Below are 25,486 nucleotides of genomic sequence, written 5' to 3' on the forward strand. Positions count from 1 at the left end.
GGGGTTAAGGGCGGTATAATTACATACTCGCTGCGGTCGTTTAGACCGCAGCAAGTATGTAATGTATGGGAACTGCCAGGACCTGCCGGGCTCGCAGCGAGAATCTCGCTGCGAGCCCGTCCGTGTGAATATACCCTTATTCTCTGTGATATAATGATGTCTCTGAGAATAATAAAGATTACAGGTTTTCTATAAGTGGCTGTATCACTGATGGCTGGCAAATATTAATAGTGCCATAAGTGAGCCCTATATTTTAGGAATCAATTATATTTCTTGTGTTTTACTAGAGATAAAACTGAATACAAAAAATAAGTGTGTTGTTTTATGCTATTACAAGACCTCTTTTCCAGACAATATTCTTTAATATGAATGAAGGTATTTTCAAATTAAGCAGTGTGAATTATTACTGTAGATTAGGTTGGCCACTTCTACCATCCTAATGAAACTCATGTGAGATGAGTACTTCCTAATTAAATGTACAGAAACCCCCGGGACCCAGAGGCCTGTCTGCAAGAATTGCTTCTCCTTTGAAACACTCAGGAGAGTTCCGTAAATCCATTAATAATCTTAAAGTTTATTAGCGTAAACAACCATTCAGCAAAGTCCTGCTATTTTGGAGCTAAATGTTTTATGATGTTTTTGATAAATTGCTATTTACATAACATATTGGTGACTCCTACTGGAAAATCGTTCATAATAGATCACATTGTGATTTACCATTCTCCTATATTCGGTTCAGGGAAGAAACAGAGTGCTGCACCTCACACCTATGGCTGATACTAGTGCCCCTAGGCTAAATAAAAAACACATCAGAATTTTGTGTATGAATCAAGCCATACTGCCCCATGTACCTCGTGCCGGTATCTGATACACATGGGTCCCTACACTAAGTCCACACCGTGCTAGTCAGTGGCCACCAACCCCGCAGGCACGCACAGTCAGGGAACGGGGGCCATGGGACGGCCCTGCGACCCCCATTTCACAGGACCAGACCCAAAAACACCACACCAGAACCCGGCCAGCACCGCCGGCGGAGAAGGTCGCCCCCAAACAGCACAAGTCTGGATGAGGTGTTGCACTCACCATAGCTGCAGCAAACAGAATGGGAAAAAAACAGGAGGGATTAAAACCATGTGCACTCAGGTGTCTCCTGCTAATTGCGGTCATGTGGGTCTCACCAGGAGGAGTGCAATACACGGAGAAAATAGAGAAACAAAATGCGGTTCAGGGAAGAAAAAGAGTGCTGCACCTCACACCTATGGCTGATACTAGTGCCGCTAGGCTAAATAAAAAACATCAGAATTTTGTGTATGAATTGATCAAGCCATACTGCCCCATGTACCTCGTGCCGGTATCTGATACACATGGGTCCCTACACTAAGTCCACACCGTGCTAGTCAGTGGCTAAAAACACTCAAAAACACTCCTCCTGGTGCACTCCTCCTGGTGAGACCCACATGACCGCAATTAGCAGGAGACACCTGAGTGCACATGGTTTTAATCCCTCCTGTTTTTTTCCCATTCTGTTTGCTGCAGCTATGGTGAGTGTAATACCTTATCCAGACTTGTGTTGCTTGGGGGCGACCTTCTCCGCCGGCGGTGCTGGCCGGGTTCTGGTGTGGTGTTTTTGGGTCTGGTCCTGTGGCATGGGGGTCGCAGGGCCGTCCCATGGCCCCCGTTCCCTGGCTGTGCACGCCTGTGGGGTTGGTGGCCACTGACTAGCACGGTGTGGACTTAGTGTAGGGACCCATGTGTATCAGATACCGGCACGAGGTACATGGGGCAGTATGGCTTGATCAATTCATACACAAAATTCTGATGTGTTTTTTATTTAGCCTAGCGGCACTAGTATCAGCCATAGGTGTGAGGTGCAGCACTCTGTTTCTTCCCTGAACCGCATTTTGATTCTCCTATATTGTATTCTTGATGGATTTTCATTGTATAGAAAATTACAGCTTTGCCAGTAATATACACAATGTTTGAACATTTCATACATGATATCTTTTAAGGGGCACTTCTATTAGAAAAGGTGGTAATTCTTAATCTAAGATGGGTATACCCATCATGCGGCCGTTAAGGGGGATTAGAGAGGGCTCCCGGCGTGAGCCCTCTCTGCAGCCCGCGGTCCCTGGTTGCTATGTGCAGCCAGGCACCGCAGGTCTTAGCCTCCCGCGGCTGGCTAATTAACTATTCAAATGCAGCTGTCAAAGCTGACAGCTGCATTGGGATAGTATATGTGCCCGCTGTCCCTGGTGTCTAGTGGGGGATCTCCCCCCACTAGATCCATTCTAATGAGCCTGCCAGGGCTCAGCGTCGGAATGACGCTGATCCCGACTCAGCAATCCATTTACATGGTCTGCAGCAGACCATTATAATAGAGCACCGTTCTGATGGATCGGTGCTCTATTATATACACAGCATTGATCTCAATAGGAGATCAGTGCTGTGTATATAGAAGTCCCACAGGGGGCTTCTAATTACTGTTGGTGAAAAAAGAATAAAGTGTTTTTATTAATAATTAACCCCCTCCCCTAATAAAAGTCCAAATCACCCCCCTTTTCCTATTTTATGAATATAAATAAATAAATAAACAAACATGTTTGGTATCGCTGCGTGCGTAATCGCCTGAAATATTAATTTATTTAATTCATGATCCCTCCACGGTAAACGGCGTAAGCGCAAAAAAATTTCAAAGTGCTAAATTGCGCATTTTTGGTCGCATCAAATCCAGAAAAATTGTTATAAAAAGCAATCAAAAAGTTGCATATGCGCAATCAAGGTACCAATATGCGTGAGAATACAGTCATTAGGTAACTTCCTTCAAGCCATTAAACTGAATATACCCGATGCCAGTACACTTTGGAATACCTCAGCATATCTTTTTGACATGTTTACCTCCAACATATTAGGTAAACACAGTTTTTTGTTTTGTTTTTATAATTAAGATATATTTTATATGTGTATGTGACTGAATTGAATTGTATGTCTGGATAAATAATAATAATAATAATAATAATAATAATAATAATGTAACAATAATAATTATGGTTTACAACCAGTTCATTCATCATAAATTTCAGCCATCTCTTCTTACATTTTAGCACTGGCTTACAGAACTGGAGATATTTGCAATGATTTTTGCTGCTGCTGTCCATGACTATGAACACACCGGCACTACAAACAACTTCCACATCCAAACAAGGTACAGAAAACATTGGTTTACATCTTTCTCTTATACCATTTCTAATTTTATTCTACTCTATATTGTCTATATACTTTCTGTACTGTCTTGCTACACATGCATGTACAGGTTTTTTTTTTATCTCATCTATGATTCTATATATATATATATATTAGGTGTAACAAACCATTTTCTACAAAGTATAGTAGAAGACTAGTAGGTTTATGTTAAACTTTATCTTACATAGATTTTGCCTGGTCTTCTTTCTCAAATGGTTATATCAGCATGTCTCTGGGACCTTTTTTTCTATTTTCATATCCTTAAGTTCCAATCAGTGCCAGTCCACACTATACTAAGCCTAAACTCACAGAGGATTCAGCATTAGAAATAAGCACATTTTGGGGCAAAATTTTGGTTTGGCAGGTTTAGCAAACTTTGGGTTCCTCCGAACCTTCTACAATAGTAGGACTATAGGAGCTCCATTGTCATAAAAACTGCATGTTTGGCGTATTTTTGGTGCAGAAGAGCAAGTTTTAATGTCCCATCGATTTCAATTAGAGAAATGTCTAAAATGCAAGTTTAAGCCATGCTTAAAATGAAGTGACATGTTACTTCTTAGGAGCCTTTGTACTTGTTTCAAGCACTTTCATGGCAAAACCGCACTGAAAAATGCTTAAAAAACCCTCAAAGGATATTACTGCAAGAATTTGTAAGCAGTAACAGTGGTCTCTGTGACCTCACAGGGCCAAAGACTGACAGGCATACAATTTATTTAGACCTTACTTGCCCCATAACAGGTTGAACCGCAGTAGCCGCAGTGTAAGTGACCCCACAGGGCCTAGGACAGAAAGTTGGAGGTGGTGACAGCCAGTAGGGCCTAGAATAGCCAATGCAATCAAAAGCACTGCTGGAGGAAATCAATACCTGGTGCGTGCGTGTCTGTATTCGCAGCACAGCAGGAGCGCAACAGGAGCAGTGCGGCAGTTTTTTCACAGTGTATCTTGCCACCCACTAAACATTATAGGTACCCTTTAAGAAAGCACTAAAAACTCTCGAACCCGAACTCTCGGTAATGATTCCCGCTATCTGCCCGCTCCGTGCAGCGGGCGGATCCAGCGGGAGGACCGCCTGGAAAACTGGGATACAGCCTATGGCTATATCCCAGTTTTCCAGGCGGTCCTCCCGCTCTATCCACCCGCTCCACGGAGCGGGCAGACAGCGGGAATCTGATGCCGAGCGTTCGGGTTCATACGAACCCGAACCTCAGAGGGTTCGGACCATCCCTAATGCAGACCTCCACTTCTCGAGAAAGAAAGGTTCAACAAGCGCAGTCAACTCCAGATGGATACGTAAGTATGTAACTAATACATTTTTAACTAATAAAAACTTCTTAAAACACTAAAACAAGTATACAGCACAATGTGTTTCCAGGCCGGACTGGCATCTTTATCAGGTGCATAATTAGATATATTCATGAGAGATCACTGCAGTAATAATAAAAGTCCCCCAGGGGGAATAAAAGTTAAAGTAAAAAAATGTAAAAAAAGTTTTTTTTTTCCTTCAGTAAAAAATCCCCTCCCCCTAATTAAAGTCATAATCACCCCCTTTTCCTATTTTATAAATATAAATAAATAAACAAACATGCATATTTGGTATCGTCGCGTGCGTATCATATTTCTGATCTCGCACGATAAACAGCATAAGGTACCGATAGAAAGTACAGATCATGGCACAAAAAATTACACCTCACACAGCCCCATAGTCCAAAAAATAAAAGCATTATAAGGCTATGTTCACCCAACGTTTTCTCAGCTCCGTTTAAAATGCCGTCCGTCATTTTGAGTCTAAAATACCGGACGTCATTTAGCAGGCTGGCCTCCCCTTAGTGTAATGATAGCTGCTGGTACATTATTCTAGTTTGAGTTACTAATGGGACTTTGGGTGTGTCTTAAAGGACAACTCTGGTGGGACCCCCCCCCCCAAAAAAAAACACAGACACACACAGACACCATACTCACCATCCCTCCGGTGACGATCGCCACTCCATTCGCCCGCCATCCATCTCACCGTCACCTGCGTCCGCCGTCCAGCGATGTCTCCTTCTTCCGGGTCCATGAGAGAGAAAAGGCTGCCAGCGCGCTTGCGCACCGGCAGCCTTTTCATTGGCTGGAGTGCATCACATGGCTTCCAGCAAGCTCAGCCAATCAGGGCTGAGCAAGCTGGAAGCCATGTGATGCGCTCCAGCCAATGAAAAGGCTGCTGGTGCGCATGTGCACCAGCAGCCTTTTCTCTCCCATTCACTCTCAATGAAGACGCCGAACAGGAAGAAGACCCGGACCACCCCCCAGCTCTGACGTCACCCGTCACCAGATGCCGCCTGGGAGAAGAGGACCGTGACGACCGTAATAGGTAATGTATACATTCTTTAACTTCCGGGGTGGGGGGTCGGGAGTCGGAAAGTGGGGGAAGGGGGCCAGACCGGGTATTTAACCACATTACAAAGTTATATAACTTTGTAATGTGTGTTAAATAACCCAAAAATTTTTTTTTGCTGGAGTTGTCCTTTAATTGAAAGGTCTATTGAATTTAATAGCAAAAAAGGAGAACGAACGGAGAGAAATGAAAAACTGTGTGTGAACTACAAATAAAAAACGTCTGCAAAAGACGGACTTTACAAAAGACGTCCGAAAATAATGATCATGTTCATTATTTTGACAGCCGCGGAAACGTCTGTTATTCACTGTGCTTTAGACCAGCGCTTCTCAAACTGTGAGGCGCGCCTCACTGGTGAGGCGCAGCTCACAGTCTGGTGAGGCGCAGGGTCTCTGTCTGTTCCGGCACCAGGACGGCACTGTTCCAGCTGAAGCTGCTGCTGTGTGCTGCAGTGCCCGGGCTGGGGGGGAAGGGTGCCGAGGAGACGCTGCTACTGTTACTTGCTGCGCTCCCAGATGTGAAGTCCTCTGCTTATCCAAAAGTTCGGGCCTTCGTGGAAACGTATCCATGGAGACCCAAACTTGTGGATTAGTGGTGGATGCAGCGTGGCTGATGACAGGAACATTGTTAGCTGCAGGCAGACATCGGGCTTCATCGGGACGTGGCAGAGCTTCTGGAGGCCAGGGAGCACCAGAAGGTGCTGGGCAGGAGCAGGGGCACTTGGGGAAGGGAGGGGGTTGATATGGAGTCATTGCTCCAGATTACGTCCCTGTCGCAATGACAGACAGGAGACTGTACAGTGCAGACCAGAAGCGCCCCTCCCCCTCCTCGTGATCCTCCTCACACACAGCCCCCTCCACTGTATCCCAGCTCTGTGTCGGGACCCAGGAGGAGGGGAGAATGTCTGCAGCTGTGGGCCATGGGTAGTTCCTGGAGCTGAAGACTTCATTATGTGGACACCAGAAAAGGTATAAAAAAGTGTGTATGGATGTATTGTCCATGTGATGTCTGTGTACTGTATGTATATATGGATGTGCTCTGTGTGTACTGTATGTATATGGATGTGCTCTGTGTATGTGCTCTGTGTGTACTGTATGTATATATGGATGTGCTCTGTGTGTACTGTATGTATATGGATGTGCTCTGTGTGTACTGTATGTATATGGATGTGCTCTGTGTGTGTGCTCTGTGTGTACTGTATGTATATGGATGTGCTCTGTGTGTGCGCTCTGTGTGTACTGTATGTATATGGATGTGCTCTGTGTATGTGCTCTGTGTGTACTGTATGTATATATGGATTACTGTATGTATATATGGATGTGCTCTGTGTGTACTGTATGTATATATGGATGTGCTCTGTGTGTACTGTATGTATATGGATGTGCTCTGTGTGTACTGTATGTATATGGATGTGCTCTGTGTGTGCGCTCTGTGTGTACTGTATGTATATGGATGTGCTCTGTGTGTGTGCTGTGTGTACTGTATGTATATGGATGTGCTCTGTGTGTGTGCTCTCTTTGTACTGTATGTATATGGATGTGCTCTGTGTGTGTGCTCTGTGTGTACTGTATGTATAACTGTATGTATATGGATGTGCTCTGTGTGTGTGCTCTGTTTGTACTGTATGTATATGGATGTGCTCTGTGTGTGTGCCCTGTGTGTACTGTATGTATAACTGTATGTATATGGATGTGCTCTGTGTGTACTGTATGTATATGGATGTGCTCTGTGTATGTGCTCTGTGTGTACTGTATGTATATATGGATGTGCTCTGTGTGTACTGTATGTATATGGATGTGCTCTGTGTGTGTGCTGTATGTATATGGATGTGCTCTGTGTGTGTGCTCTGTGTGTACTGTATGTATATGGATGTGCTCTGTGTGTGTGCTCTCTTTGTACTGTATGTATATGGATGTGCTCTCTGTGTGCTCTGTGTGTACTGTATGTATAACTGTATGTATATGGATGTGCTCTGTGTGTGTGCTCTGTTTGTACTGTATGTATATGGATGTGCTCTGTGTGTGTGCCCTGTGTGTACTGTATGTATAACTGTATGTATATGGATGTGCTCTGTGTGTGTGCTCTGTGTGTGCTGTATGTATATGGATGTGCTCTGTGTGTGTGCTCTGTGTACTGTATGTACAGTATATGGATGTGCTCTGTGTGTGTGCTCTGTGTACTGTATGTATATGGATGTGCTCTGTGTGTGTGCTCTGTTTGTACTGTATGTATATGGATGTGCTCTGTGTGTACTGTATGTATAACTGTATGTATATGGATGTGCTCTGTGTGTGTGCTGTTTGTACTGTATGTATATGGATGTGCTCTGTGTGTGTGCTCTGTGTGTACTGTATGTATATGGATGTGCTCTGTGTGTGTGCTCTGTGTGTACTGTATGTATATGGATGTGCTCTGTGTGTCCTGTATGTATATGGATGTGCTCTGTGTGTCCTGTATGTATATGGATGTGCTCTGTGTTAATTGCTGGTGGTGGTGGGTCAGAGAGGTTTAATTGCAGGCATTGGGGGTGGAGGGGGTTAATTGCAGGCAGAGGGGTAACATTACTACTATGGGTGGCACAGCAGGGACATTATTACTAAATGGGGTGGCACAGCAGGGGAACTATTTGGGTTATTAACTATTTGTGGGGCACTGATGTGTTACTATTGGGGTTATTAACTATTTGTGTAGCACTATTTGGGTTATTTGTGGGGCACTAATGGGGTTGTAAATTATTAGTGGGGCACTCTGACAGTGCCAGGAGCACCGCATGCACAGAAATGGGGTAAGGAGGAGAGAGGAAGCTGACACAGAAATAGGAGGTTAAGGATGGAACCATGCTGGTGTGTGTGTAAATTGCAGAGGGGTGGGTTACGGAGAAAGGAGTGCTGCACTGTGGTGCTAGTTTACAGGTGGAGCAGTATGTGGTGTTGGGTTTTTGCCGATGGAGCAGTATTTATTTCTGCACTTTGGTGCTTATTTGGCAGGGCTGTGGGATATAATGTGCACTACATGGCAGTATTAGGCATTGCATAGTAGTATGTGTTTGTTGGTGAGGCCCGAGCATCAATATGGATCCCCAGGTGAGGCCTGTGAACAAAAAGTTTGAGCAGCACTGCTTTAGACGTCTGTCTTCCCATTGACTTCGATGCACTGTTAAATCTCGGCAGAAACAGACGTTACTTTTAATTCGGAAATCGTCCGACTTTCTTAATATTTTTGACCTTGTGTGAACATAGTCTTAGTGTGGGAATAAAGCAATTTGAATAACTTTTATTTTTTTTAAAAGGTTTAAATTTTTTAAAAGCCATCAAATAAAATAAAAATTGTACAAGTTACATATCGTTGTAATCATACCGATTTGAGGAAAATAAATAACATTTTAGTTTTACCATGGGGTGAACGGTGTCAACCCCCCCCCCCCCTCCCCCCAAATAAAAAGAATTAAATACAAGGAGGAGAAAATGAAAGAGCAAAAAAGAAAATCTGTCCTTAAAGGGTTAAGGTGATTGGTCAAGGTGATTGAGTGGTCAGTTTTTGCTGTTTTCACATTTCCTATTTCTATATTTAAATTTGACATTGAACATCTCTAATTATACTCCTGATGAAGAGGCCAGTCGGGCCTGGAAACACAATGTGCTGTATCCTTGTTTTAGTGTTTTAAGAAATTCTTATTAGTAAATTTTTTACTAGTTATATACATATATTGATCTGGAGTTTGCTGCACTTGTTAAACCTGTCTTTCTCGAGCAGTTAAGGTCTGCATGTGTCTGTTTGCCCTGGTGTAGGTATACAGAAAAGGCTGTGCATTGGTGTTTTCCACATACCCCCTTGGAGAGTTGTGCCTCATTCTTGCGCAACTCCATCAGGTTAAAGAGTCCACTGTCCCCTATTTGATCCCCATCTTCTCTATGTTTCCATGGTTGTGTCAGAAAATTTGATCAGACAAATGGATTAAAATCACCCGGGAGAGCTTTAGACACTGTGTAGTGACACATTAAAGTGTCAATGTCGTTATAACTTTCAAAATCTAAATCAACAGTAGATGTAATATAAAGCAAGTTTGCAATATACACTCATTATTTTTTTGTTGTTATTATCATGCTGTAAAACAAAGCTGAACTTACCAGAAATCCAGGTCCAGTCTCCTGAAGACAGATTTTCTGACTTGTGCTGGTTGAAAAAAGTGACTAAACACAAGAATTCTGGCCAGTACAGAGAGTCACAGCTCAATATGTCTGTCAATCACATGACTGCCTTCTCTGTGAGCGCTCAGATGGCCTGGAATACACAGGACTTCCTGTTTTCTGACTGTTTCCTGTTTTTTGAGGAAAAAAAAGACTCAGACAGGAAGTGCCATGTTTTCCATGATACATAAAAAAAAAATAATGAATGTATACTGCAAACTTGCTTTATATCACATCTACTGTTGATTTAGATTTTGAAAGTTATAACGACAGTGACACTTTTAGTAACAGGAGCAATTTAAGATTACCCAATACTTTCCTCAACCTTTCTTCTATCTCTACCTAATCAACCTTCCTTCTCCCTGCCATTACTCTGCCTTTTTCTGCCTCTCTCTTCCTCTACCTATCTTTCTCTACAATGTGCATGTGTCCCGCTTACTGATTAGCAGCTGACCGGCAAGCTGATGGCATGCTCCTGCATATATACTGATATACTGCAAGGGTTTTTGGATAATCCCTTACAAACTCACTTTTGATGTAATGTAATGTACAATGTGCGGTGTCCATTTTGGACGAACCTTTGAGAATTTCGGTTCAATCCCAAATCAATTTTTCCCGTTATTGTTGGAATAATAGCCTTTGTTTTAAAATAATGGCTGTTGTTTGGCTGTGAAATGACGACTGTCCAAAAAATGTCTGACAAATGGCCAAAAAAGTTGTCTGGTCGTAGCCTATGTCTGTTTTTATGTGGAGCCATAAAAGGTATGTCTATATTTTCATAGAAAAGTACACTTTATTTCCTGGAGTTCTTCTCCCATAGATGTTTTACAATGTACCATCTGCTAAGTAATGCAGTATTTCTTTTGTGTCATTTTCATAGAACATGAAGCATCAGATTAAGTTGCATACATCCTCCTTCTTTCTGGGAATAGGATTAATATGCTTTTACTCTCTTAGCCGATAACATGCAACTCCTCCTTCTTTTGAAGCCATATAATTAAACTGTATATAATGTTTTACAGGGTATATTGTCCATGAGAACAATAGGTAGAATAAGTGAATTTGTGAATATAGGTTTGACCTACTTCCTAGAAGGAGGAGCTCAAATACTTTCTTCATTTGTTTATACAGTAGGAAGGAGTTTTATTCAAAGATCCATTATTAGATATAAGTAACACTACTTAGGAAAGAAAGATCTACTAATCTTGCACTATACGGATGGATTTTAATTATTTTAACCAGTGCTACAGAAGTATCTTTCACTTATTAGGTACTGTGCTGTTTTATAACTTACTAATAGAGTTGATTCTGAGTTTCTGAACAGTTCCTTTTGCCCACCCTGTGCTGTGACCAGAAATCCTGTAATCATATGCATCATTTTTCCATGCTGTCTGTAGCTGCCAATGATGGTGCTAATAATGTATGGAGTGGGCTTGGGAGCCAAGTCTGCTCCATACTTAGCTACCACTGGCTGTTTACAGTCATAAGTTGGCACATAGTGATCTGTGATGCCAGCTAATTGTTTGAATATCATTGTCAACCACATTAAAACAGTTTGTTTGCATAACCATTGGTGGCCCAAGAGTTTGGATTGGGTTCCTACAACATAATCACAGCGAACCGATCCAAGGGCTCCTGTGGCTACCATCAATAATATGCTCTTACAATAATAGGTTATGTTTACACACTTTTTTTTTTTTTTTTTTTGTAAAATAGCCAGTCTTCAATGATTTCCATTCAGGTCTATAGAAATAACAAGTGCAATTTTATGTTTTCATTTTTGAAACTATTAAAAAAATATATATGGTTCGGTATTATTGTAATTGAACTGACCTGTAGAATACAGAAACCATGTCAGTTTTATATTATCACTGAATGGTGTACAAACAAACCCTAGCACGAAAAATATTTTTTTGCAGTACATTTTATGAATAAACGATTTGTTCCTGCAAAAAAATAATCTCAGATGGCTCAGTAGATGGAAAAGTTAGGACTCTGAGGTTCATACTCAGCTTGCACCAAACCGCCTAACTTACATTTTATTGAATTACAGAATAAAGGTAAGAAAACTACCTTCATCTTCAGTGTTCTGTGCGCTATAAGAACATAACAGCAGGTTTGAGTCTTCTAACCTGCTGTTACTTTCCCTTTAAAGTCTTTGGAAAAACAGACATCTGGGGTACACATTGTAAAAAAAAAATGCTTTACTTTTTACCATTTGTCCACAGTACTTAAAGTAACCCCTTCCTTGCTGTGTTTCCGAGTTTTCATTTCTGCTTATATCACACCTTTCAAAACCAGTGAATCAGAAGTCATCCTTCTATCCATCATAATTCAGGGTCTCTGAATGGAACATCACGGCCAGTACTGCAGTACTGGCCGGATGATCTTTCGGGCCGCAGTGTTCACTGAATAGCGGCCGCAGAAAACTGACATGACAGTTCTTTACGGTGCCTTGAGGGATCCCGGCCAGAGCGCATACTATGTGTATATGCTCCGCCCGGGATCCCATAGAAGATAAGGCAATGTATGTAAAAAGTAAGGCCATTGTTGCCGATTGAAAATATAAGTTGTGTTAACATAGCCTAATAGTTTATTGTGTAAATCATTAGTCCAGTGTCAGCATGTTCAGTGCACTTTCACCAGCACTATATCATGGCATACAGTGAAGAGCATGTGCTTTGGCCAGAGAAGTAAGGGAAAGAAATCTGTGTGTCTGTGTGTCTTATATCTATTCTGGTGCACAGTTGAATATTGTTCTTCTCTCCAAAACAACCCCACCATATTACAACTAGACACAGTCAAGGCTGTATTCACAGCTCATCCAACTATCCAGCTATCCTAGGCATTTTAGGCATTTGAAAGTCTTTATTTGAATATAATAAAGAACGTATATTTACCTGTCCCAGTGTCCGCCCAGCTCCACATCCAACCCCTGGACCCCTGCCTACAGTCTTCATATCTTCTCTCCTGCTATGTCACAATCCTGCTGATGGATGCCCCGTACAGCCAATCAGTCACTGGAGGGGTAGACTACTGCAGTCACTGATTGGCTGAGCAGGCTAAATTCCACCCTTTTATGAAGTTTCATCCGAGTCGTAACTTACCCCGAAGCTGGGAGAAATAACATTTGCCGGGGTAGAGCATGAGGATCGTGGTGATGTGACACAGCATGGTCTTGAAGTTTGTTAAACATACTTTCTATACTTTCTTCATTATGTTCCCGCCACCCCATACCTGCAGTAATTTCCCCACCCCACGCCACTCCTTTCCTGCCCCCCAGCAATGATCCGGCCCTAACCCATTGATAATTATAAGAAAGGGCGGGCCAACCGGGATGGATCAGTGCTTTAGGGACTGGGCAGTGTTCCTAACAGCGCCCCAGTGCTCCAAACAGTCTTACCGGATTGTGGAGTGAACAACTAAGTGTACAGTAAGTGCACCGAGGATGAAGGTAAGAGACATACCTTCATCCTCGGTGCCTCCTATGCAATAGGCAGATATCAGCAGGTTAGAGTTGTCTAACCAGCTGATAGTTCCCCTTAAATTATGGCCATTGTTTTGCAACAGCCGTTATTTACCCTTGTTTTTACATTGTGGGAACATAGCCTTATTCTATGTTGACACGTACCGATTTTTGGTTACAGTTAGTAAAAACAAAACCAGGAATGGATCTGAAAAGAATAAAAATCTCAGTCTTTCGTTTATGACCTATTCTCAGTTTATAGTCTGTTCCTGGCTTTGGTTTTAGTAATTGCAAAGGAAAACCCAGCCATGTGTCAATTCCCCTATGATGTGTTTCTGATACGTCCTCCATCACTCTGTCACTGGAAATCAAAATGTGAACAAGAAACTTCAAGGTGAGCCTGGAAATGCTAGATAGACAAAATATGAGTCTGAATCCCTGGTTCCATGATATAGTAGAGCAATTTTACATGTATGAATTAGCTCCTAGCTAATACTGTATTTATTATGCTACTAGGGTTTAATAAATTATGAATACAGATATACTAGTACAGACATTTCTAGGGCTTTGCTCCAAAATGCAAAGTGCTTAGACAGGAACAATTACTTATTTTCCACAATATAATTCATTTATCTTTTTCAGATATTATTCTGCCTTAAGTTGCCCTTTTGTAACTTGTATACCAACTCATAAAAGAAAGAAATGACTGTGCCAGTGTATTGGATATTCCTTCTGAGACTCATACTTATTACAGTTGCTGTTTCAGTAATTGAAGTGTCAGTGGCATATATTTATTCAGCAGAGTGATGGGCTATTGCCAGTGGTGCCAGCATGTTATACACCTTTTACCATATACATTTACATTTTATTACAATATACATTTAAATTTAATCTGTAGTCAGTTCTTTGTATCCATTGGGATTTCTAAAGTCTAATACAGTAAATGATATAGATTAATACAGTACATTTACAATATATTCTATTTAAACACACTTTTGCTATAAATGGGCAAATAATTAAATTTTTTTTCTTTTGTTTTTGCTGTCATACAAACTATTGCACTATATAACTACTATTGTACAAACAGTACATCTTTACATACTATGGCACTCTCCCTGCTATCTTTATGACTTTCTGAACCAGGTCCTGCCTATCACTGAGGCTGCAGTGGAGCACTGATGCGTCACTGGGAGAGGAGATTATACTCTGGATTGTTCCTTTACATGGGCAGTACACTCTAGTTAGCGCTACCCCTTTAAAAACAGCAAAACTACTCCTTACCTTGCACACTGTAGTACTAGCACTCCAGTTCACTCTGAGTGCCGTTTTTAGCAACTATGCTGACCAGTATGACAGACTGACAGTAATAGGTATTATTATAGTTATTATAGTTTTAATACAACTATTATAAGATAATAGTTATATTATGCTAGTGACAATATGCTTCACATGTATTGGCTCTAATAGGATTTACCATCTATCTATTATTGATCCCTAACAAGCAGCAGTTTGTAATTAATGAAACCAGTGAACCTTTTGAAAGGACACATCTGTAAGGATTTTTTAAACACTAAAGAATTGTAGAACCAGTTCACTGTAATCATTGCATTGTACTCCCAGTTCACTGTAATCATTGCATTGTACTCCCAGTTCACTGTAATCATTGCATTGTACTCCCAGTTCACTGTAATCATTGCATTGTACTCCCAGCTCACTGTAATCATTGCATTGTACTCCCAGTTTACTGTAATTATTGCATTGTACTCCCAGCTCACTGTAATCATTGCATTGTACTCCTAGTTCACTGTAATCATTGCATTGTACTCACAGCTCACTGTAAACATAGCATTGTAGTCCCAGCTCACTGAAATCATTGCATTGTAGTCCCAGCTCACTGTAATCATTGCATTGTACTCCTAGTTCACTGTAATCATTGCATTGTACTCCCAGCTCACTGTAATCATTGCATTGTAGTCCCAGCTCACTGTAATCATTGCATTGTACTCCCAGTTCACTGTAATCATTGCATTGTACTCCCAGCTCACTGTAATCATTGCATTGTACTCCCAGCTCACTGTAATCATTGCATTGTACTCCCAGTTCACTGTAATCATTGCATTGTACTCCCAGTTCACTGTAATCATTGCATTGTACTCCCAGTTCACTGTAATCATTGCATTGTACTCCCAGTTCACTGTAATAATTACATTGTACTCACAGCTCACTGTAATCATTGCATTGTACTCACAGTTCACTGTAATCATTGCATTGTAGTCACAGCTCACTGTAATCATTGCATTGTACTCCCAGTTCACTGTAATCATTGCATTGTACTCCCAGCTCACTGTAATCATTGCATTGTACTCCCAGCTCACTGTAATCATTGCATTGTACTCCCAGCTCACTGTAAACATTGCATTGTAGTCCTGGTGCCCTGTTATCATTGCATTGTACTACCAGTTCACTGTAATCATTGCATTGTACTCCTAGTTCACTGTAATCATTGCATTGTACTCCCAGTTCACTGTAATCATTGCATTGTACTCCCAGTTCACTGTAATCATTGCATTGTACTCCCAGTTCCTGTAATTAGTGCATTGTACTCCCAGCTCACTGTAAACATTGCATTGTAGTCCCAGCTCACTGTAATCATTGCATTGTAGTCCCAGCTCACTGTAATCATTGCATTGTAGTCCCAGCTCACTGTAATCATTGCATTGTAGTCACAGCTCACTGTAATCATTGCATTGTACTCCCAGTTCACTGTAATCATTGCATTGTACTCCCAGTTCACTGTAATTAGTGCATTGTACTCCCAGCTCACTGTAATCATTGCATTGTAGTCCCAGCTCACTGTAATCATTGCATTGTACTCCCAGTTCACTGTAATTAGTGCATTGTACTCCCAGCTCACTGTAATCATTGCGTTCTACTCACAGCTCACTGTAATCATTGCATTGCACTCCCAGCTCATTGTAATCATTGCATTCTACTCACAGCTCACGTAATCATGGCATTGTAGTCCTGGTGCCCTGGTATCATTGCATTGTACTCCTAGTTCACTGTAATCATTGCATTGTCCTCCCAGTTCACTGTAATCATTGCATTGTACTCCCAGCTCACTGTAATCATTGTATTGTAGTCACATCTCACTGTAATCATTGCATTGTACTCCCAGTTCACTGTAATCATTGCATTGTACTCCCAGTTCACTGTAATCATTGCATTGTACTCCCAGCTCACTGTAATCATTGCATTCTACTCACAGCTCACTGTAATCATTGCATTGTAGTCCTGGTGCCCTGTTATCATTGCATTGTACTCCCAGTTCACTGTAATCATTGCATTGTACTCCCAGCTCACTGTAATCATTGCATTGTACTCCCAGTTCACTGTAATCATTGCATTGTACTCCCAGCTCACTGTAATCATTGCATTGTACTCCCAGCTCACTGTAATCATTGCATTGTACTCCCAGTTCACTGTAATCATTGCATTGTAGTCCTGGTGCCCTGTTATCATTGCATTGTACTCCCAGTTCCCTGTAATCATTGCATTGTACTCCCAGCTCACTGTAATCATTGCATTGTACTCCCAGCTCACTGTAATCATTGCATCGTACTCCCAGCTCACTGTAAACATTGCATTGTACTCCCAGCTCACTGTAAACATTGCATTGTAGTCCTGGTGCCCTGTTATCATTGCATTGTACTCCCAGCTCACTGTAATCATTGCATTGTACTCCCAGCTCACTGTAATCATTGCATTTGACTCCCAGCTCACTGTAATCATTGCATTGTAGTCCTGGTGCCCTGTTATCATTGCATTGTACTCCCGGCTCACTGTAATCATTGTTTATGCATATCCTCATAAAATGTTATGTGTTTCACAGACTTCCTAGCACCACCATATATCTTATCTGAGCATCATACTGTCAGCCACATAAATTTTGGCATAAAACTGCATTACATTGGGTCATTAACCAAGCCCAAGGCCAGCAGCATCAATGCAGTTACTGGGATTTGTGAAGGATACTTATTGTATAAATTGTAGATCTGTCATCAGATTCAATGAGAACATAAATAGACCTTTAAATCGAGTTGGCATTGGAACTAATATATGTTTCTTTTTCTGATGTTGCTGGTCTACATTATTTAGGTCCAGTATTGTGTTCTCTAGAGTACACAGAAACTATACTCAAACACATCATCAATTCTTTAAGGCTGAGCAACACGTAATTTGATTGATTTCTAAAGGATTGCCTTTATTTTGGATCTATAATTTAATCCTTTTCCATGGATTCCCACCACGCCTTCCCCTTGATTGATGTGTATTTTCATTAGAGTTTCCATGCTGATGATATAGCAGTAATAACAGTTATTTGCTTCTCCTAGATTTAAAGCACTTAGAAATATAAATAGCTGCAACAATATTGCAAGGAAACAACTGTTGAGGAAGAAACACTCTTAGGCTATGTTCCCTCAAAGTCTGTAAAGCAGATCAGCAGCCATTATTTCATAATAATGGCTTCAAATATTGATCATAAATATTATTTGCGACCAATGTTTTTTTGACCAAAAAAGACCTTTTGTGAACATAACTTTACTTTGTCACATATATCGAGCCTTTTATCATGGGATATTCTCAAGGGCTATTCTCAAAGTCATGGGCTATTCTCAAGGGCATAGCTAAAGGCTTATGGACCCTGGTGCAGATGTTCAGCTTGGGCCCCCTCTCCCTGGGAAACATCTATTTACTGTACTTTACACAGACTGCAGTTCTCATCAGACACTGACAGTGAAAGAATAAACACATCACTGCTCTTTTTTTTACTTTTCTTTCCATTCTTCTATTGACCCAGACCTATATGAATATATAGGCACTATACTTTTTTTCGGTGTGTGTCAACTACTGCCTCCTGCTAACATCTCTACATATAACACTGCCACAAGAGATAAGCGAAGCAGCCGGAAATTCGTTTTGTGAGGTTGGCAAATTTTTGGTTAAACTTGAATTTCACGAACTTCATTAAAATTGCCCAAACTATAATAGCTACAATACTGGGACTTTTACGCCATTTAAAGGCAAATAACGTCAGTTATTTCAAAACATTGACCATTGTTTTAAATTTATTTATTTATTATTTGCCATTAAATTGCGGCCATCCACTAAATTTCAACAGTGTGTGAACATAGCCTATCTGAGTTTTCAATCCACTCCTGGTTTTGGTTGCAAAATACTGACCAAAAATAGTGTGCGAACACAGCCCTAGGCTATGTTCACACAACGTCAAAAATAGAGAAAAGGCGACCGATTTTGAAATTTAAAATAATGTCCATTATTGTCGCGATTTAACTGACTGCAATAGCAATGCATTGAAGTCAATGGAAAGACAGACGTCCAATGCACACAATGTATTAAATAATGGACGTTTTTACCGCTGATGTCAAAATAATAAACATGATCATTATTTTTGGATGTCTTTTGCAAAAAGACGTTTTTTTAATAGTTGTTCACTCACAGTTTTTCTTTTGTCGATATTCTTTCTCCGTTTTTACTATTAAATTCAATGGACCTTTCAATTAAGCCACACCCAAAGGCCAATTAGTAACCCCAAAGTAAAATAATGTACCAACATCTAAGGGGAGGCCAGGCTGCTAAATGACGTCCGTTATTTTAGAATTAAAATGTTGAACATCATTTCAAACGGAGCTGAAAAACAGTTGTGTGAACATAGCCTTACACTGCATTTGTCATGTACTTATTAGACAGAAAGGTAAAACCTCAACTTAAAGAGTCACTGTCGTATTTTTTTTTTTTTGCAGAAATCAATAGTCCAGGCGATTTTAAGAAACTTTGTAATTGAGTTTATTAGCCAAATCTGCCATTATCTGCATGTAAAAAGCCTTTTCCCAGGTCGCCCCCTCCTTCCTCTTTTTCATCCACTCTGAAAAATCTGAAAATTGTGACTTGTTGCAGGAGTCGTACCCTGTCTGCTCTAGGGAGAGGGGAGGGGGGAGGAGGAAGGAGGGAGTTAGCCGGCAGCAGAAAGCAGATAACAGAGGATTACAGGCACGGAGCTGGGTGACAGCTGTAATCTGAGCTCAGACAGGTCACTGGTGACTGTCACAGGAGATATCCCGTGAGGGATTTGTAGATTAACTCTTTGTTGTCCTGTTTTGGTCTTTTCTTTAGCTCTCTCCATAGGAGAACAATGAAGACAGGGGGGAGAGCTTCAAACTGCTTTTTCATGATAAAAATGCATTTTTCGGATAATAAACCCAATTACAAAGTTTCTTAAAATCGCCTGGACTATTGATTTCTGCAAAAAAAAAATCACGACAGTGACACTTTAAGCTATGTTTTTTTAAGTGAAAAATTAGCACCTTTTAATAATAATGGGCGTAAAAATGATCATGATCTTTATTTATGGTTGTTCTTATGAAAATATGGCCATTTTAAAAAAAACTGTGTGCAAAAATGGCCCAAGTGATCTAAGAATTCAATAGTTTCACATACGAGTAAGGGGATAAATGAAATAATATATTAAATAATTTATATTATACAAATTATAACATTGCTTAGATATTGAAATCCAATGTGAATAAAGCATTGAAAGGGTACTTGAAAATAGGCCTTTCTTGACCATATGCCCTTTATGTAATGTATTTACAGTTTTCGGGAACATATCAGGGGAATGTGATTGTCTTGTTATATATACGGCCTCTAATAAAGATTATGATCATAGCCTTACAGAATTTTTACAGTGAGCATATATAACTATTCATATCCTAGAGTTGTATTGCTAAACTGTTAGAATTTTTCAGACTTGTGACATAATAGTTTTGCAGATGGTGTCCTAAATCTTACAGTTTTGCATGCATTTTTTAAATGTCAGTAAGCAATTTGCAGTCTGGATAAGTCTAGCCTTTCAGATGAGAAATGTCTACTGTCATCACCATCTCCATGGGCTAAAAGGAATCTGAACTAGGACTATTATTATCTCTATAATTATTGTTATTATTTTGATTGGTTCACACTGCATACATCTCAAGTACTTTGAATGGAAACATTTAAAATGAAAAATAGAAATATTTGAAGACTTGTGCTTTGAGGAAGGTGCATAAAGCATCCTAACAGTAGGGGGTGCATTGTGGAAGTGTTCTGGAATTGAATTTATGGGAAAGAATCCTGCTGTGAATACTGGGGGGAAAGTGGGGAGCTCTTTTATTTAGTACTAGAGGGTAACCATGCTTTGAATACTAAGAGTATACAGCGGAGCCATACTCTGAGTACTGGAAGGTGATCATGCTGTGAGTACTGGGAGGAAAGGAAGAATCTCTATGGGTACTGGAAAAATGTTGCCCCTTAGTGAAAGCTGGATAAAGAGGGTAGCAATTCTGTGCTACGTTCTGTAGAAAGGATGGTGTCCAGACACTTTTTTTTTTTTACCAAATCTCTTTTTATTTAAAAGGAAGCTGTAGACAATAACATAGAAAAATGTACAGTAGCCCTGCACAGGGTTAGAGGGAGAGTCGGTTTAACAGAGGTAAACAGTTAACAGTTAATGACGAACAGGTTGTCGGTACATATATGAACAGCATAGGCGTAACAGTGTAGGATTATTGGGCTGGGAGTGAGGTGGGGGGGGGGGTATACCTGCAGTGGCGTGGCGTGAGCCAAAGTGTTAGAAAAAGAGAAGGGGAGGGGGATGGTGATTAGAGGTTCCCTCGTTGTACGTTGGTGGGTGGTGGTACTTAAAGCTTAGGTTTAAGGACATATAGACTGAGTAGTGGGGAGGGGGGGGGGTGTTCAGGTTGCTGCTGAAGGAGGAGAGGAATGGGTGACAGATGCTGTCGAGGGTTTATATTTATAGGATAACCAGGGTGTCCATATTTTCAGAAACGAGTCATAATTGCCTTCTGTTCGGCAAGTCAGATCCTCCATTCTGCAGATCTGGTTAGCTTTATCAATCCATTGGTGCAGGGTTGGAGGGGACTCGCTAAGCCACTGAAGGGGGATAAGGAGCTTAGCTGCCGCCACTAAGTGTGTGGCAAGAGACATTTTGGAGATCTTAAAATCAGCAGATGGTAAGGCAAGTAAGATGTTTTGGGCGGTAAGCGTCAGGGAGGTAGAGCATACCTCATTTATGGTGGACTCTATTTCACGCCAATAAGAGGTAATACGTGGGCATGTCCACCAAATGTGGGACAGTGAACCTACCTCCTGATGACAGCGCCAGCAAGTATTTGTAGGAGAGAGTCCCATGCGATACAGAAGTTCTGGTGTTTTGTACCATCTAGTAAGAAGTTTATAATGGTTTTCTTGCAGCTTTACACACCTAGAGAAGCCATGGGCATGTCTCAAGATCTGATTCTTTTCTGTTTCTGTTAGACAAAGCTGCAGTTCCTTTTCCCACGCAACAAGATACGGAGGGGATTGTGGGGTGATCTCCGATAAAAGTTGCGAGTGGAAATAGGATAGGCGAAGTTTGGTCGCAGCTCTGGAGAGGCAGGCTTTCTCTATCCAATGTAGTTCTCTACTGGCTTTATGGGATTGTAAGAATGCGTTGCACACTTGTTTTATCTGGAGTAGTTGTAGAAAATTCAGAGTATGCGGTGACACCAAAGACTGGATGTGTTGGTCAGTAGGGACTTTGTTGTCACACATTAGGGTGGAAAGTGGAGTTCTATCTAATATGTTCCATAGGGGGTCTTTATGAGAGTGAGGCGGCTCGATAAGTTGTGGCAAAAGGGAGGCGGGGGCCAGGGGAGAAGGAGTGGGGAGTGATGTTTGACAAAATTTGTTCCAGACCCGTAGAGTACCTTTTAGGAGGGGGCTAGCAATGGAGTCTACCACACGATTAGGGGGAGACCATAAGGTCCCATATTTATCATCCCCTAATGTTGATGTCTCCAAGTCTGGACCTCGTAGAAGTCCCCCCACCGTCACTAGGTCTACCCATCTTTGAAGGTGGGTTGCTCTATAATACATTTCTACATCCGGGAGGCCCATACCGCCTTTCGCCTTGTGTTGTATAAGGACCGAATGAGAGACTCTCGGTTTGCGCTGATTCCAAAGGAAGTTGTGGAATAGGCGCTTAATGTCTTTAAAAAAGGATCTAGGTAGGTCCATGGGTACCATTGTTATAATATATAAGACGATAGGCATTATGTAGGTCTGGAGAAGGCTTTTTCGGCCCATCCAGGAGAGGAAGGGTATCTTATACGAAGAGAGGAGCTGAGAGATCTTGGACAGGAGAGGTTTAAAATTTAAGTCATATAATGAGTTTAGGGATGGAGGGATGTTGATGCCTAAGTACTTTATAGAGTGGGTAGGCCACTGAAACGGTGATGTCTGTTTGAGACAGGTAGCCTGGGACTCGGTGAGGGTGATGTTTAAGATTTCAGATTTGCTGTAATTGACTTTAAAATTAGAAAGGGTACCAAATTTAGCGAATTTTTCCTGTATGTGGGATAGAGATTGAGCTGGGTTAGTAACAAACAGTAATAGATCGTCGGCAAAGGCAGCGGCGAGGTGTGTGTGGGAGCCGACATGTATCCCTTCGATGCGTGGATCTTGTCGTAGGCTCTGTAAAAGCGTTTCCATAACAAGGACGTATAAGGTGGGGGATAGTGGGCAACCTTGCCGCGTGCCATTTTTTATGGGAAAGGGAGGGGATAATATTCCGTTGATTTTCACTTTGGCGGTAGGTTTGGAGTAAAGGGATAATATTGCGGTTATAAATTTGGGAGGGAGGCCGAATTTACTGAGGGTGGCTGTCATGAAGTCCCAGGCTACTCTGTCGAACGCTTTTTCAGCATCCGTCCCTAGTAACACCAGGGGGGTTTTAGTACAGTGAGCATAGTTGACCGCCTGCAAGACTCTGTGGGCATTGTGTCTGCCCTCTCTTCCCTTGACAAACCCCGTCTGATCCGTGTGTAGGAGGCGAGGCAACATCTCTCTGAGTCTGTTTGCCAGCAGTTTCGCCCAAATTTTTACGTCTTGATTCAAAAGCGAAATTGGGCGGTAATTCGCACAGGACGTGGTGTCTTTACCATCCTTCGGGAGAACTACTATATGCGCTTCCAGTGTTTGAGGTGGAAGAGCTTCCCCTCTCAGGAGTGAATTACATGTGGCTGTCAACTGTGGCAATAACAGATCGCAGAATTTCCTGTAGTAAGCTATAGGGAGACCATCTGGGCCAGGGCTTTTTCGATTAGGAAAGGAGTGAAGGATCTCCTTCAGTTCTGCGAGCGTGCATGGTTCCACCAGTTTCTGTATTTCAGAGTCTGTCAGGTGGGGGAGTTGAAGGGTGTCAAGGAAAGAGAGGATAGCTGCCTCTTTGGCCTGGGGGGCATCTCCCGGAGTGGGTAAGCAGTATAGGGCTTTGTAAAAATCCCTGAAAGCAAGAGCTATGTCTTTAGAAGAGTTCAAGATCTTGCCATCAGGGGTTTTTATGGTATGGATAAACGATTTTTCTCTCTTTTTCTTTATGAGAGAAGACATAAGTTTACCTCCCTTATCTCCGTGTGCGTATATTTTTTGCTTGAAATATAGAAGGTTTTTAGCTAATTTAACGTTAAGGTGATCTCTCAGCTTTTCTCTCAAACTCAAAAGTTCTTTATCGTCCTCTCTATCTGATGAACGTTTGTGGCGTGATTCCAGATGGGTGATGGCCGAGAGAAGTGAGCTAATCTCTTTATTTCTCTCTTTCTTAACTTTGGTACCCAGAGATATAAATAGACCTCTCATGAATGCTTTATGGGCTTCCCAGGTGACGGTGGTGGAGACCTCCGGTGAGGTGTTAATGATAAAATATGATTGTAAATGTGAGGAGAGATACTCTACGTGTGTGGGATTATCCAATAGAGTTTCGTTAAGTCTCCATGTCCAGTCTTTTGCAGGAATATGGGACAGTTGGACTGAGGTGAGCACTGGCGAGTGATCTGATAAAGTGCGGGGGCCTATGTCTGAGGTAGTCAGGGAGGGGACTAGGCTTTCATGAATGAAGACATAATCCAGTCTTTGGTGAGATCTATGAGGGGCTGAGAAAAAGGTATAGTTGGAGGAAGTGGGGTTCATAAGTCTCCACGTGTCCACTAAGCCCAGTTCTCTAAATTTATTTGATACCCTACCAAGTGCAGAGATGGGCAGAGTGGAGCGCTTTGAGGTGGAATCTTTGTTTGGATCCATGGTGATGTTCAAATCACCACCCAAAATTATAGGACCTTCAGCGAAGGCCTTCAGTTCCTCTAGCGTGCGACAAAGCCATGGCACTTGTTTAGTGTTGGGGGCGTATAGGCACGCCAGTGTGTATGTCAGGTGTCCTATTTTACCTTTAATAAATAAGAATCTGCCATCTCCAGAGCTGTGAGTTGCCAGATGATAAAATGGAACATCCTTCTGTATCGCTATGGAGACTCCTCTGGAGGCTTTGCTGTCACCTGTGCTATGAAACCAGGAAGAAAAATAGTTAGTGGATAGTTTAGGGATTTTTTGTGATTTAAAATGTGTCTCTTGAAAAAAGACAATTGCTGCCTTATCCCTCTTCAGCAGTGATATAATATGTCTCCTCTTTTGTGGCGAGTTGAGGCCTTTAGTGTTATATGAAATCAAATTGAGGGACGCCATAGGTATGCAGGTATGGGGTACAGTAAAGCAAATAAGTAGAATGCACTGTAACAACCACAATAGAGGGGGAGGACAACGGTCCTCAACAGAATAACTACAAGAAACTTAGATATTACTAAAGCAATTAAAGTAATACAAGGTAGATGTCGGGGGGGGAAGTGACATAGAGAGGTTCCTGATCCGATGCGCGCATCGGCCTCTCAACTCCATTCTAGAGGTATATGAGGGTGAGGATGCCACCGTTTGCGAGTGTACAAGTAGATAAGGGGGGGTGGGGGGGTGGGGGGGGGGAGGGGAGGAGGGAGGAGGGGGGGGTGGGGGGGGAGGAGAGGAGGGTAGGGGGGAGAGGGAGGGGGAGAGGGAGAGAGGGAGAGAGGGGGAGAGGGAGAGAGGGGAGGGGGGAGGGTTGTAGACAGGATATGCATTAAATCTGATCGATGAGCTAGTAAGAAACTTAAAGGTACAGATATCAAAGAGTCAAATATATACTCTCCACATTGAATCTGTATAGAAGTAGCTATGATGTGGGTTCAAGCAGTCACAGTAGGAACAGCAGGAACAGGTCGCCCGGTTGACCTGTTAGTC

At 41.8% G+C, this 25,486-nt stretch overlaps 1 protein-coding gene across 10 annotated transcripts in view; it reads left to right on the forward strand.

Moving 5' to 3' along the window:
* PDE1C (phosphodiesterase 1C) overlaps nt 1–25,486 on the forward strand; it is a 553,045-nt gene that overhangs the window by 463,167 nt on the left and 64,392 nt on the right. For all 10 annotated transcript variants that reach the window (XM_069958459.1, XM_069958460.1, XM_069958462.1 and 7 more), the window contains one exon: nt 3,102–3,202. In XM_069958459.1, the coding sequence (XP_069814560.1) occupies nt 3,102–3,202 (101 nt within the window). The remainder of the gene's footprint in view (nt 1–3,101; nt 3,203–25,486) is intronic.

Source organism: Dendropsophus ebraccatus, chromosome 2, assembly GCF_027789765.1.
Source record: "Dendropsophus ebraccatus isolate aDenEbr1 chromosome 2, aDenEbr1.pat, whole genome shotgun sequence".
NCBI classification, from domain to species: Eukaryota; Metazoa; Chordata; class Amphibia; order Anura; family Hylidae; genus Dendropsophus; species Dendropsophus ebraccatus.